General features: G+C 47.0%; 2 protein-coding genes across 3 annotated transcripts in view; both read right to left on the bottom strand.

Moving 5' to 3' along the window:
* Window positions 1-1,397: 1,397 nt before the first annotated feature.
* On the bottom strand, window positions 1,398-6,514 carry LOC102193448 (zinc finger protein 708-like). 2 transcript variants are annotated; one of them, XM_013915527.1, is made up of 6 exons: window positions 6,124-6,514; window positions 4,959-5,145; window positions 4,586-4,869; window positions 4,429-4,498; window positions 3,415-4,180; window positions 1,398-2,755 (listed from the first exon to the last, which is right to left on the bottom strand). In XM_013915527.1, the coding sequence occupies exons 1-6, from the start codon at window positions 6,232-6,234 to the stop codon at window positions 1,960-1,962; spliced, it is 2,214 nt and encodes a 737-aa protein (XP_013770981.1). In that variant the 5' UTR covers window positions 6,235-6,514; the 3' UTR covers window positions 1,398-1,959. The 2 variants fall into 2 exon arrangements, with proteins under 2 accessions (XP_013770981.1, XP_005751668.1); XM_005751611.2 differs by having other exon boundaries at window positions 6,187-6,514.
* Window positions 6,515-12,308: 5,794 nt separating this feature from the next.
* nyap2a (neuronal tyrosine-phosphorylated phosphoinositide-3-kinase adaptor 2a) overlaps window positions 12,309-13,131 on the bottom strand; it is an 80,905-nt gene continuing 80,082 nt past the window's right edge. Inside the window, exon 7 of the mRNA XM_005751647.2 lies at window positions 12,309-12,530. Coding sequence (XP_005751704.2) covers window positions 12,309-12,530 — 222 coding nt within the window. The remainder of the gene's footprint in view (window positions 12,531-13,131) is intronic.

The raw sequence follows: 13,131 nt of genomic DNA, 5'->3' as shown, positions 1-13,131 counted from the left end.
GAGTTTACTGGTCATAATTATTTATTAAACAAATAAACCACATTTTTTAACCCCCCAAAATAGACGTTCAAAGCAACACAGCGGCGGCCCAATATCAGACAGAACTCCACTCTGTCGAGTGAGCAATCATAATGAAGCAGTTGGTTTTATTTTGTGGATTCAAGCTGCTCTTCATATTTTTGGCCACCAGATGTCACCAGAGAGGACTGTGTTGAAAAGCTTCGAGTAATGAACCGTTTTTCAATACAAGCTTCAGAAAGCTTCATTTGGCTATCACTACCACCTGGTAAGCTGCTGTCTCTGCCAAGGACCAAAGCAGAGTGAAGCCGCTCCTCCGAGAACACGATTGGCTGCAATCCCTACAACACCTGAACAGGAAACTGAGGCTACAGTTCCCAGACTCACCAAAATTGGACCACAAAATGAAAAAATGTTTTCCGATCTGATCATGATTTCTGCAGCAAAATTTAAATGTTTGGTGTAAAGATGAAAGCATGGATCCACCCTGCCTGCGCCAGTGCTCAGACTGCTGCTGATGTGATGGTATAGGGCAGATTTCCAGTACCAGCTGAACATCATTGAACTCCACAGCCTACCTGAGTGTTATTGCTGACCACGTCTGTGGGTTTATGACCACAGTATATCATTTTCTGATGCTGCTTTCAGCACGATCACACAGCTCATCTCAAACTGGTTTTTTGAATATGACAGTGAGGTCAGTGCACTCAGCCTCCACAGCCACAGTCCTGTGATTGTTCAGCACTCTAACAGGTTCTAAATGCAGTCTCCATAGCATGTTCTTCTATTTCATCTTCAGATTTGTTGAAATGTAGGTACTAACTGTTGCAGACATGTCCACACTGTCTCCCCTTTATTTATTTTCAGCGTCTGCATCCTGTCAGCTGATCATTACCTATAAACATTAAATCAAAAGGTCAAATCTGAGCTTCATCATTTGTCTCGCACTACTGAGCTTCATCTGAAAATGAAAGCTAGATAAATGTCTGATTAAAGCTGGTCTCTCTTCTGATGTTTGTAGATCAACATCATGTTCATGGATTTAAATGGGAGCTCCGCTCTTTACTTACCTGTTGCTATAGAGAATTGTTGCATAAGAGCTGCACTGATATTAATCACGTATGTGCTTAATATCAGTGCAGCTGTCTGATTTGAACCTACTTCCTGGATGAAGACTCTGCTCGTACACTCAATGTGACTTCAACTAATCACATGTAATTTTTAGCTTTAGCTACATAAGTCTGCACGTTGAATTTAATGGACAAAATGTATTTGATTGGTAGACATTACCTTTGACACATTGCAGCTGCATTTTAATCTGAATTATTACTTCACGTTCATCGAGGGCAGAAAAATAATTTTGAAGCTGGAGCAGCACATCCAATAAAAGCTCGTCAGTCAAAGGAGGAGGAGTTTTATTCTACACACTGAAACACAGCAAAGTCATTTTTTCACAGATGAAACAGAAAGTAAATGTTTATTAGAGCTGCTTTCATCTGATTCCTCTTCTGTCACTGACTGAGGTCAAGGTCTGTTTGATTTTGGCAGCTGAACTTAAATCACCATGACCAGGTGAGACGCCAGGTGAGAGTCAAAGTCCATTTAGAAGAGTTGTCATTTTACCTCCTAAGGCTGGAGATGCTGTCAGGGCCCAGCTACTCTTTACCTTTGTTTTAGATTTCAACCCGAGACATGCGGGGGCATCAGGGGAGTGTGCGAGGTGGTTTTGCAGCAGAGATCAAACATTTTCTGTGTCGCTGACTTTAACAGGGGATAAAAAAAACAGAAACGCCAAAGGAACAAACCAGCCAATCAATGCCGGCTTCAAGAGGTGGATGGACACACTCCCTAAACACAATTTGATGTTGATGTGCCGGACACAGTCGCGGGGGGTGGACTCAGCGGGAATTGTCTGGGTTTTCCCGCTGGCCTGTTTCTGTGTCACTGTGCCGTGAATTCGTGCGTCCATGGGAACGCGTCCGTCTGCTTCCTGTGCTTGCTGGCAGAATCGCGCGAGTCGTGCTCGCTGTCTCCACAGCGGTGTTTCTTGAGCTGGCGTGAGTCGGAGAAGCCCCGCCCACAGCGTTCGCACGAGTACAGCTTGACACCGGTGTGGATCTGCATGTGAGACTTCAGCTGGTTGGACTGGCGGAACTTCCGGCCACACACAGCGCACTCGTACGGCTTCTCGCCGGTGTGCACCAGCAGGTGGCGGTGGTAGTTCTGAGGCGTCCTGAACTCTTTGCCGCAGTGCTCGCAGCGGTGAGGTTTGACACCTGTGTGCAGAAGCTCGTGCTGCTTCAGCTGCGATGCCAGCAGGAAGCCTTTGTGACAGACAGCGCAGACGTGTGGCCGGTCGCCGCTGTGCTGCCTCAGGTGGTACAGGTACAGGTGACGCAGGTGGAAGGCTTTCCCACATGTGTCGCAGGTGAACTCTTTGTTTTGGGCGTGGCTCTTCTCGTGCGTGCGCAGCGAGCTGCTGCTGCTGAAGCTCTTTGGACAGACTTTACAGCTGAACGGTTTGACTCCGGTGGACCGCCGCCTGCCCGCCTCCCCGCCGGACTTTCCCCGATCGCCACCGCTGCCGTGAACCAGCTGCTGGTGCTTCTGCAGCTGGCAGTTGTAGAAGAACGTCTTTCCGCACAGGTCGCACATGAACGGCTTTGCCACGCCGTGAACAAGCATGTGAGTCTTCAGAGCCCAGGTCCCCGTGAAGCCTTCGCCACACTGATCACACCTGAGGAAGGAAGGACAGGTGAGGAAGGGTCAGAGGTTAAAGAAGACGCAACTCACAGAAATCAACATGATCTTGATGTTTTGAGTGATCAGCACACAACACAAAGCAGTGTTCACCGAGTGCTCAGGGCCGTCTGTAGTGCTGTAGGGCTTTTACTGTGCAGTGTTAATCACTGCGAAGTTGGCCCATATAAATAAACCTGAACTGAACCGAATGAACAGGAAAGCTGACGCTGGTATTTCTCGTGTCTGCCTGCAGCGCCGTGCCGCGCTCTGTTGGCGGTTCACTGGTGGATGTCAGCAAACAACCCCCCCTCTGCTTCATGTTTGACGTTACATTGAAGCACTCATAAAATCCACGATCACCTTATTTAATCAGTTCACCTGCAGTCGCATAAGTCTAGTCTTCCTGCTAAGGACCGCGCTGATGCTGTTCACCTGTACACCTCACTCAGGTGCGTTAAGAGACACAGGCGAGCGTTTCGCCCGAGGGTCAGAGTGCGCCCTGGAGCAGCGCGTGTATGTGACCCTGGATCGTTCAGGTGTGTTTTTTTGTCAGATGTTGTGTGTTGAGCCAATAAAAAGCAGAGATTTCTGTCAAATACCGAAACAGACTCGCTGAGACCCAGAAAATATACGTTATCGTTCGGGGCCTCGTACCTGAAGGGCTTCTCCCCGCTGTGGAGCCTCAGGTGTCTCTGGAAGTTGTATTTGAGGCCGAAGCTCAGGCCACAGGTGGGACAAGTAAAGGGTTTCTCTCCCGAGTGGACCACACGGTGCTGCAGCAGCCCCATCCGGCACTTGAATGCCTTGTCGCACTCGTCGCACTTGTACGGGCGTTCCTCGGAGTGCGACCTTTTGTGCACGCGCAGGTTGCTGGCGGTGGAGAAGCTCTTGGCGCAGGTCTGGCAGGAGTACGGCCGTGCCCCGGTGTGCACGGTCTGGTGCTCCCGCAGGCTCTTCTTGCGCGTAAAGCTCTTTCCGCAGACGTCGCACATGAAGGGCTTGACTTTGGAGTGCGACACCTCGTGGTATCGCAGTGCCCCACTGGAGGTAAAGGTGCGGTCACATGCGTAGCACTTGAGTGGCGTTTTCTCAAGCCGGTGACAGGCCTGGTGCGCTCGAAGCTGACGTGGCAGCCTGAACTTCCTGTCGCATTGGTCACAGCGCAACAGCTTGTCTGGGTCGCTCTCCTGCGCCTCGCGGAGACGGTGGGCGAGCAGGTGGCGCTGCAGCGTCTGCGCTTTGTAGAAACCTTTGTCGCAGGAGCTGCAGGGGAACGGCTTCAGGTGGCACGCGGCGTGCTTCAGCAGCTGGTGCTTCTGATGGAAGCCTTTGTCACACAGCTCGCAGAAAAACCTCTTCTCCTTGTACAGCTCCCTCCTCCGCCTCCTCTCCTGCTCCTTCTGCTGTTCCTCGCTCACACCTGAACAGTAAGACAGACAGGAAGTCAGAGACGCTGCAGGTTTGACAAACAGAAGCGACTGATTAATGGACCATCAGCTGTTCTGAAGGACGACATCATCAAGATCCTCACGTACTAGGTCTTGAATAATCAGGCCCCATCTCATCTTAATGTAGCGTATCACGCCATTAGAGCACATCGCTCTCACACCACAGGCTCACCTGTGGTTCGCACAGTATTTAAAAGTAGATGGGAGGCAGAGCTCTCACCTGTCGGACCCCCGGGCACCTGCTGATCATCATGTTTCTGTTCTGCAGGTTCAGACTTCGTCTCTGCTGCCTGGAAAACGCAATGGTATTATTGGTCACCACATACAGAACCATCAACCAGTCAATCAACCAGTTTGAAGCAGCTGTCATCACTCACAGCGTCACACTGCTCTTCGTGGGTTTCATCACCTGGAAGCTCAGCGGCCGGCTGATCCTCACAGTCAGGAAGTGATGTCACATCTGCAGGCTGGATCATATCACGTGACACCTGAGGATCTGCAGAGAAGTGCGTCATGTCCAAAACACTCACAGCACCATTCTGCAGTGCGGTCAGATTGTTTTGGCCTGTGACTGGTGCGTGCACCGGCGGGCTGAGGATGACCACAGCCACAGCAGCAGTGGCAGCAGCTGATTGGACATCCAGAGACAGGGTGGGTGCATCTGCAGGAGAAACCAAATGAGTTTCCTGTGAGACTTTAACCCGGGCTTTTGAGCTGAATGACTGTTCGACCTTTGACCCTGGGTCTCACCTGCCGGGCTGAACTTCACCGCCGATTTGGCCATCCTCGAAGCGCCGGGTGTGTTTTCGAGGCAACTCAGTTCTGCCCTGAGAGCTTCATTTTCCACCTCTACGCTTGCATACAGCTCCCTGAAGACTCTGCAGATTTTACGGACTGCCTCTCTGGCCACGCCCCCCAGCACGATGGACAGGTGAGCCTGCAGCACAGACGCATGGGTGACATGATAGATGCACAGGTGGAACAGGTAAAACATCTGATCTGAGGACCCGAGCGTAACTGATTTCTGATTACACAACCTGTAGACAGGCCCCGCCCACGTCCACCTGAGGAGTTCACCCTCAAGTCACAACATGCTGACTCTCTTGGAGACTGACTGATGCTCACAGCGAGTGTTCTCCATGACATGCAGCATGTTTTCAGTGCGAATGCCTGACTGACTGTCGGCCTGTGGCACGAACACCGACAGTGCTGAGACAAACACCGAAACCATCCAGCCTGACTTGGAACCGCTTCACCGAGGACGCCGTTTCCACAGCTCTTCACAATCACCTGCACGCTCAGTCACGTGACGATGTCATTCACAGATTTTCTCTGCTTTTATTTATCTTTTTATTCCGTGGACAGTTGGTGCATGCACAATGACAACAAAAGGCATTTCCAGGCCTTCCTAAACACAGGTTCCCCCCAAAGCTGTGTGCTGAGCCCAGTGACTGCAGCCGCAGCTGTTTACAGCTTGGCCTCATTTCTAATGAGGGTGGTTAGCAGGCTGCACCTTTAAGGTTTAGGTGCTGCTGTTTTCTCCTCTGTTGATGCTGGTTAACCTTAAGCTTCTGTTTAGGTTAAGTAGAGGATGATGACGTCATACCACCTGCGGCAGGTGAAGATGAGGCTGCGAACAGATCTGTTTACGTAAACTTTGGTCATGTGAGCAGTTACAGCTAAACCATGCGCGCGCACCACACTTCTGGACAAACCTGAAGGCATGCGCACTTCAGAGCTGCATATACCTGTGTCAAAGATCAAACACCTGCCTCCAGGCGTCTCCTGCGTGTCAGTGGGCGGGGCCAAAACGTTTTTTTTTTTACCTTTCATCCCTTCTGTAGCATGTTTTTAACGCGAAACCGGAAGTGACGGCGGATTTTGCTCTCACATAATCTTCACCTGAGCTCCTCACCTGGCCGTGCTCCGCTCGCGCGCCCTCCCTCCCCAACTCGTGCACAGCGCTCCCCACGGCTACCTCCATGATCAGCTCCACCTGCGAAGAGAACGTGCTCAGGGCTGCCATGTTGTCTTTGTCCCGTGCCGGTCCGCGCGCACACGTTTTCGGAGGACGAACCGACCGAGGAGGGTTCGGGTCAGCCGGCCCGGGTCAGAGGTCAGACGAATACGCTCTCCGCGGGATGATTCCCCGCTCTCTTTGCTACCAACATGGCGGTCTGACGCGATGGTTACTTCCGGGTCAGAAGGCGAATCTCTCTTCTTCTCCTTCGTGGTAGACCGCCACCTGCTGGAGGAAAGGTGAAGCGCTCAACAAATTAACTGAGCGTGCGCACCCAGAGCGTCTGCGGAGACGTCACCAGAAAAATGAGAAAATGAAAAAAAAAATCATTTCCAATTCATCCTGACATAAAAGACGTACATTTTAAAACGTCAGGTGGAATTTATCCAAAAAACGATGTTATCATACTGAATGTATTTATGAACATCAGTCCAACAATGATTAAAGAAACATGTCCACAAGGTTGAGCCTGAAAGATTATAAAAAAGAAAAAACTGTTACAGTGTAACAAAGGTCAACACAAAGTGCGAAGAGAAAAAGTCCTTTACTGTATGTCAAAAGAAGAAAAGTAGAAAGAGCAGTCGGGAGTTTTTCATTCAGCCATCTTTTCATACACAGTTAAGCTTCACAGCATCTACATTTATGGATAAAAAGATATCCCTCATAACAGCACTGTCCTGAAAACAGAATGCAGATTTTATTGTCAATAACTATCCCGACGATTGAGTCGCCCTGGACTGCATGCAGCGCCACGTGCCGTTCCAAAAAGCTTGAACCCATTCACAGTGAAAAAACACGTGATGCAGGCTTTCAGTGTCGTTTTCACAGAATACACGTATTCAGATTAAATTTCAATCTTATAAAAATCGTATTTATTATTTTGATGTTTACTTTTTTTACTTTAGGTGAAAGGGGAAGAGAAATATATTTTCTTTGTATAACCCTAATCTTCTCGTTCTTAAATTCTTTAAGAATATAACAGGGTTAGGACAAAATAGCTCTGATCGCCTTGTTTGTGTCACAAAAGTCAATTCCTGCTCTGCGGAGCTGTGTCAGTCCAGAGGAGACCTTAGAGAGCACAATATCTTCTTTATCTTTGATCTCAAAGGGACACTTTTATAGTTCCGTCAGCGTATCTGATGTTGAACTTCTTACAGGTAACAAATCACATCCTCCTCATCTGTATAATGGATCTCCATTCATCCACAGACTATTTACCCAGTCGATGTACCTGTTGTTGTACTGTGAGGAGTAAAGTTATGTTTGTATATTCATTTCCATTAAAGAGGCACCTGCTTATGGAAATCTGAGAGTTTAACTGGTAATGAGCTGCAGTCTAAATCACAGTGAAGCGAAATGAGTGAATGTGGCAAATGCTGAAAAACAAAACCTGTCTCCCCATTGGTCAGTCCAAAATGGGACATCCTGATGTGTCGCTCAAACCTGAATGTTTAATGAGCCGAACAACATTGTTACACCCCGGCCTAGGCAACCGGCGTGCAACGTATGAAAATAAAAATAAGAAAAAAAAACCCCCGTGGAAAAAAACTAAAGCTTTCCACCAAAATCCCAAAACGAAGGTATCTCAAACAAAAATATTAACAAACCCATTCACAGCTATTTACAACAGACTATTTATTTACAACAAAACACCAAACTATTTACAACACGGGGGAGATCGCGACCATGACCAACTGACACACAGGGCTTAAATACATAGAAGGAGCAATCAGGGAATGGACCACAGGAGGGAAACACAGCTGGGGCAAATTAGACCTGACGAGACAAGGAAACGTAAACTGAACACACTAAGATAACAACAGACCTTCAAAGTAAAACAGGAAACACATGACAGTCACGCAAAAACAAAACACTGACAACACCGAAACGTAACAACATTTTTAAGTTTAACATAGGAGTTAAGTACCGAAAAACCTAGGACTAGCTCAGTGACAGGTGACGTTTAATAGAGCTCTATTGGCCCAGTAATAATTTTTTTAAACAAAATTGTTCATCTGTCATCACCTCAGATCGTCTCCAACCGTTTCCCAGCTCGCCTCGCTTGTTCAGTGTGAGGCCACAGCCTCCTCCCAGTCCTCCCACAGCAGCACGTCTGCAAAGTGGAACCTGCCGCTCTTACCGACAGCTGAGTCGACGCTAAATCTCTTCTTTCACATGTCTCCAGAATAATGATATGTTTCTGTGCAACACATCCATAGCTTCCTCCATCTTTGCCCCCATATCAGGTGCGATTTTGGAAAGTATTCAAAGGAAGAGGTTATCAAATGAAAAATGAGAAAGGGAGATTAAGAAAGTAGGCAGGAGTACTAAGAGGCTAGGTGTGCAGATAAGAGAGATTTCAAAGGAGAACTAAAAGGCTTAAAGTGAGCTGTATGTGAGGCTGGACACCAACGAGATGAGAACTTGTATCGATTGGCAGAGACAGAGCTGACAGGATGTGGAGAATGGATGAGTTCAGGCAGAAGGGAGGAAGAAGACCTCAGAGAGGGTTCATGGATGTAGTGAAAGAGAACATGCAGAGGGTTGGTGAGAAAGATGAGGATGATCCATTGTGGCAACCTGTAAAGGGAGCAGCTGAGAGAAAAAGAGGAAGCACTCTAATTCCTGGACATGATTTAATAATCACCTTTTTATTGCTGATGCTGCATTTTTTCTTATTTGCATTTAAGGTGAGCTGGTGTTGTGGTGCTGGAACCAGGCGACCGCCCCAACAGAGTAATAAAATTCTGCTGGATTCCAGAGGGAGATATATTTCTGTCTGTAACACGCTGGACGTATTCTTGCTAAGTTTATTTAAAATCAGAATCACAGTTTAAGTCTGAAAACAGACAGTCACTAACGTTTTACTCAGCATTCTTTGCTTTGACCCAGTAAAACCATGAATCTGAATCCACAGTGCTAAACTATTTGACTCCAGTTTAATGATAAAAATGGCAAAAGTGTGTTCATTAAAAATCTGATTTATTTTCATCACAGTGTCACAACAGTCAATAAAAATAAACACAGACTCTGAACTCGTTCACCTGGACCCTGATCCAGGAAGCGGCTTCAGCAAACCCTGAACTTCCTGTTCCAGAAGATTCGAGCTGGTCCAATCAGCTCTGAGTATGTTCAGCCTGACAGACCAGGGCAAAGAGTCAACAAAGAGCACTCTGTCATCGTCACAGACTGAATAAAGTTTGATTTAGATCAGCTGAATCCTGATATGACCTTTGACCTTAAATCCAACAATCGGAGCAAGTTTGCCCACAGCATCTGTTATAGAGCTGTCTGCATGCCGCTCAGACACGGTTCAAACATTTCAGGAGGAGACGTTTAAATCGGGAACACAGTTCCAAAACAGAGCCGAACCTCGGTCTGATCCGCTCTGAATCTGTGCTCCTGATCCAATTTGGATCCATCCTGCAGAGTGAGTGCTGTGGACTCCCTGCTGTCTGGCATACCCACTGAGAATGTGTTAAGGTCAGAGGTTACAGTGAAAAATAAGTGTTTGTACGAACTTCACTCTGATCTCTGACAGCTATTCTACGAAATGGAAGGTCAGTTAAATGGTTGGGCTGCAGGACTCAGGGCGGAGTCAGAGAGAACACCTGCCAGTGAAAAGGTGAAGTTCACAGAGTCTGTTGCCACAGTAACGGACTCAGAGTTTAACTGAAGCTGCTTTCTGGAGCAGGACCCTGATTCAGTGCCAGCACTCCGCTCAGTCACAGGGACACCTGCCCACAGGTGAAGTACACGAATGAGAGTGAAACAGCGCCATCATGTGGACAAAATGACCTGATTTTTATGTGACTGACCTTTACATCATCATCCCGAGCCTTAAGCCAGGTGTCGTTTGAAGAATAAAATATTTTAGTTTTTCGTGTTGCATGGAGGAGTCATGTGACACTCTCAGGTCATGTGACTGTTCCCTCAACATGACATTACATGTATGTAATTACCTTACATACAGTACCGTCATCTTTCAGTGATACAGTAATGATGTACTGATTACATGTTGGGCCCTCTCTCTGACCGGCCTGTGCTACGGCTGCTCACGCTCTGGCACAGAGGAAAGGAGGAAGACAAACTGAGCAAGCTCAGGAAGTCTTTGTGGGAATGGACATCATCATCATCATCATCACGTTGTTACCTGGCTGCACAGCTGCGTTCAGCATCATGGGATCGCAGTAGAATCTGTCCTGCACTCTGCTGTGGTTCTGCTGTGTAACGTTCAGTGACACCGAGCGCGGTGGGAACAATGATTTAAACATTTCTCTGACAGTCTGAGGGAACGATCAGTCTTATGTTTCACAGACACTGATCCTGTTCATTGATTAATCTTAAAATTTCTCAGGACAAGTTAATAAAGTTTTATTTTAATATCGACTTTTACAAACTGAAGTGCACTTGGTTGATTACAGGAACAAAAAGCATCAAATCGTTAACAAGGACGCTATAGATGACATGATCACACTCTGTGTTGATCACAGCGAGTGTGAGAGTTTGTGTGCATATCCAAATATGAAATCTCCCCATGGCTTCGAGAACATCTGTGGACAAGATGGTCAACGTCTGTGGCAGACAGGAAGTCACGTGACCTCAGAATTGGAAGACACGTGCGGTCGTTTACACGTGGCCGAGTAGGCGGGGCGTGCACGATGAGGAGGAACGGGCCTCATAATTCCTGTCAAACTTTGATGTTTGTAGAATCAGCTGAGGTGGAGACGTCACATGACTCGATTATAACCCCGGCTGCGATGCTCCTCTGTTACACAAGAGCTGCCGGGTGCTGCTGATGTCACATGATTTCCTGTCCTCCATCTTGTCTGTAGTCAGATGCCACGTGGCTTGAGGCTGATTTACATTTATCTGATATCCCATAATGCTTTGCTTCAGTGCTTTGATTTGACATCATGATAATCAATCAGCTCATTCACCAATGATCAATAAACTGCATTCATCAAGTGAAAGCTTTCTGCAGACCGTCATCATCATCTACTGCCCCCAAAGGAGTGACCTTTGACCCTGACAAAGCTGTCTCTCCCTGTTGTTGATGACAGTCGGGGCAGCTGATGAGAGCAGACGAACAAACAACCTGTCAAAATATTCTCTTTTCAAAATAGCTTTTCGCATCTGAATAAAAGTGTTTTCCATATAAAACACGGTCACGTCATTCTTTCACACACAGATGAGCAAGCCTTTAATTTTTTAAATATAAAAACACGATTAAGCAACATTTTCAGCCTTTTTGTTACTTTATAAATGACTTTTTTCTGCTACACAACTGTCAGACTTAAAAAAAACCATCAGTCTTTTACAGATAGAAAAATAACGAGTAGAAAGACGACAGAAAGCTCTGCTACACCCAAATGACCACGCCCTTCTAGACTCTGATTGGATGGCAGGAGAACACCCGCATGAGTGTGTGTGTGAGAGTTCGTGTGTGTGTGTGGGGGGGGGGAGCTGCTTATCAGGTAACCTCAGGGGCAACTTCCTGCTTAACCCATGCAAGGAAACAGATTGGCTAATCAATATCTAGATCACTGGGAAACCACACCCCTTTTCTCTGTGAAGACGCTGATTTGGACAGTGCCTTTTCCTGGAGGTGAAACTTCCTTCCTAGAGGGCTCTGTGTGAACATTACTGCCCTCTGCACAGATTGACCGATTTCTCTGATTATTCTTCTGATGGTGAACGGACCTGCACACATCAGGACATCTGCAGCTTTACTGTGGTATGTTCTTTCTTTAAATGACAAACATACCACACGGAGGAGCAGGTCCACCTGTTAGTTTTTGTATGTAACTGAAGAACGTTTGCTCTTTCATGACTATTAGATTCAGTATAACTTGAATTCATGTAAAAAAGTAAGATGCTCAGAAGGGAAGAAAGAAGTTTAGTCAGATGACTTTCAGCAGTGGCTCTGCTCTTGCTCTCGTGAAACAAGGAAGGAAAAGCATCTTTCATCACATTCAAGCATTCAGTGCACGGTGGAACCTCATCATGATCATCATTGCTGTGTTTCTCCGTTTTACACAACACTGTTCTGGGTGTTTCATGGCGCGAGTATTTGTCTTTCAGATGGCGGTGTCCCAGAACACGGTGGCAGCATGGCCAGCGGCAGTGGGCGAGGCCGAGTATGGCGGTGGCTGCTTCCTCTTCCAGCTGGGCAAGATGGGCATACTGTCCTGTTTGCACAGATTCTTATCTGGCCGCTGACGAGCTTTGATCTCTCGACATAAAACTCTCTTTTTCTCAATCATCTCCATCATGGTGGCGTCGCCACATAGCCATGGCATCTGGACACAAAGAACAGCTCGACATCAACAGACCCATACCTCCCTTCTCACTGCAAACTACACTGAGACACACAACGTTACTGTGATGTTTCACACAACTGCTGGCTGTGGACGCCCTGCAGGTTCACCGTCACATTCCTATTCCTAACCTGCTTTCTTTGACCTAGATAAAAATGTCACTGAGGTCAAGGAAAAGAGATGATGCTGAGGACAGGAATGACCTCACGTTTGTTTTTCCTCCATGGTGTGACATTGGATGTCTGAAGTGCTCACACTACAGTTTGCAGAAGATGGACTACAAAACCTCCGTCTAACTTCCCTACAACATTGTTTTCTGGAGGTAATTTATACCAGAAAAGTCAGTGAAATATAAGGTTTAATTTCAACCTTATATTTCACTGACTTTTCTGTGAAATATAATATAACATCCAGGGTTAGATTTACTAATGTCTGTAGCAGCACAAGGCCGTCTTTTGATGTTATAAATGTGCTGGTCAGTTTTAAAGTCTTAAATAATCAGGCCCCATCTTATCTTAATGACCTTGTAGTACCATATCACCCTATTAGAGCACTTCGCTCTTGCTCTGCAGGCCTACTTGTT

Source organism: Pundamilia nyererei, unplaced genomic scaffold (assembly GCF_000239375.1).
Source record: "Pundamilia nyererei isolate P.nyererei 1_Seehausen unplaced genomic scaffold, PunNye1.0 scaffold00319, whole genome shotgun sequence".
Taxonomy (NCBI): Eukaryota; Metazoa; Chordata; class Actinopteri; order Cichliformes; family Cichlidae; genus Pundamilia; species Pundamilia nyererei.
The sequence above is the reverse complement of the archived record's forward strand: the minus strand, read 5'-3'. Positions and strand labels throughout refer to the sequence as shown.

Bases quoted from the DNA above. Each gene is read 5' to 3' on its own strand.
- LOC102193448 (XM_013915527.1), bottom strand. From the start codon at position 6,234: ATGGCAGCCCTGAGCACGTTCTCTTCGCAGGTGGAGCTGATCATGGAG. The intron at 4,499-4,585 runs GTGAGTGATGAC...TGCGTTTTCCAG, and splicing joins ACGAAGAGCAGTGTGACGCT to GCAGCAGAGACGAAGTCTGA. The intron at 2,756-3,414 runs GTACGAGGCCCC...TTCCTTCCTCAG, and splicing joins AGCGGGGAGAAGCCCTTCAG to GTGTGATCAGTGTGGCGAAG.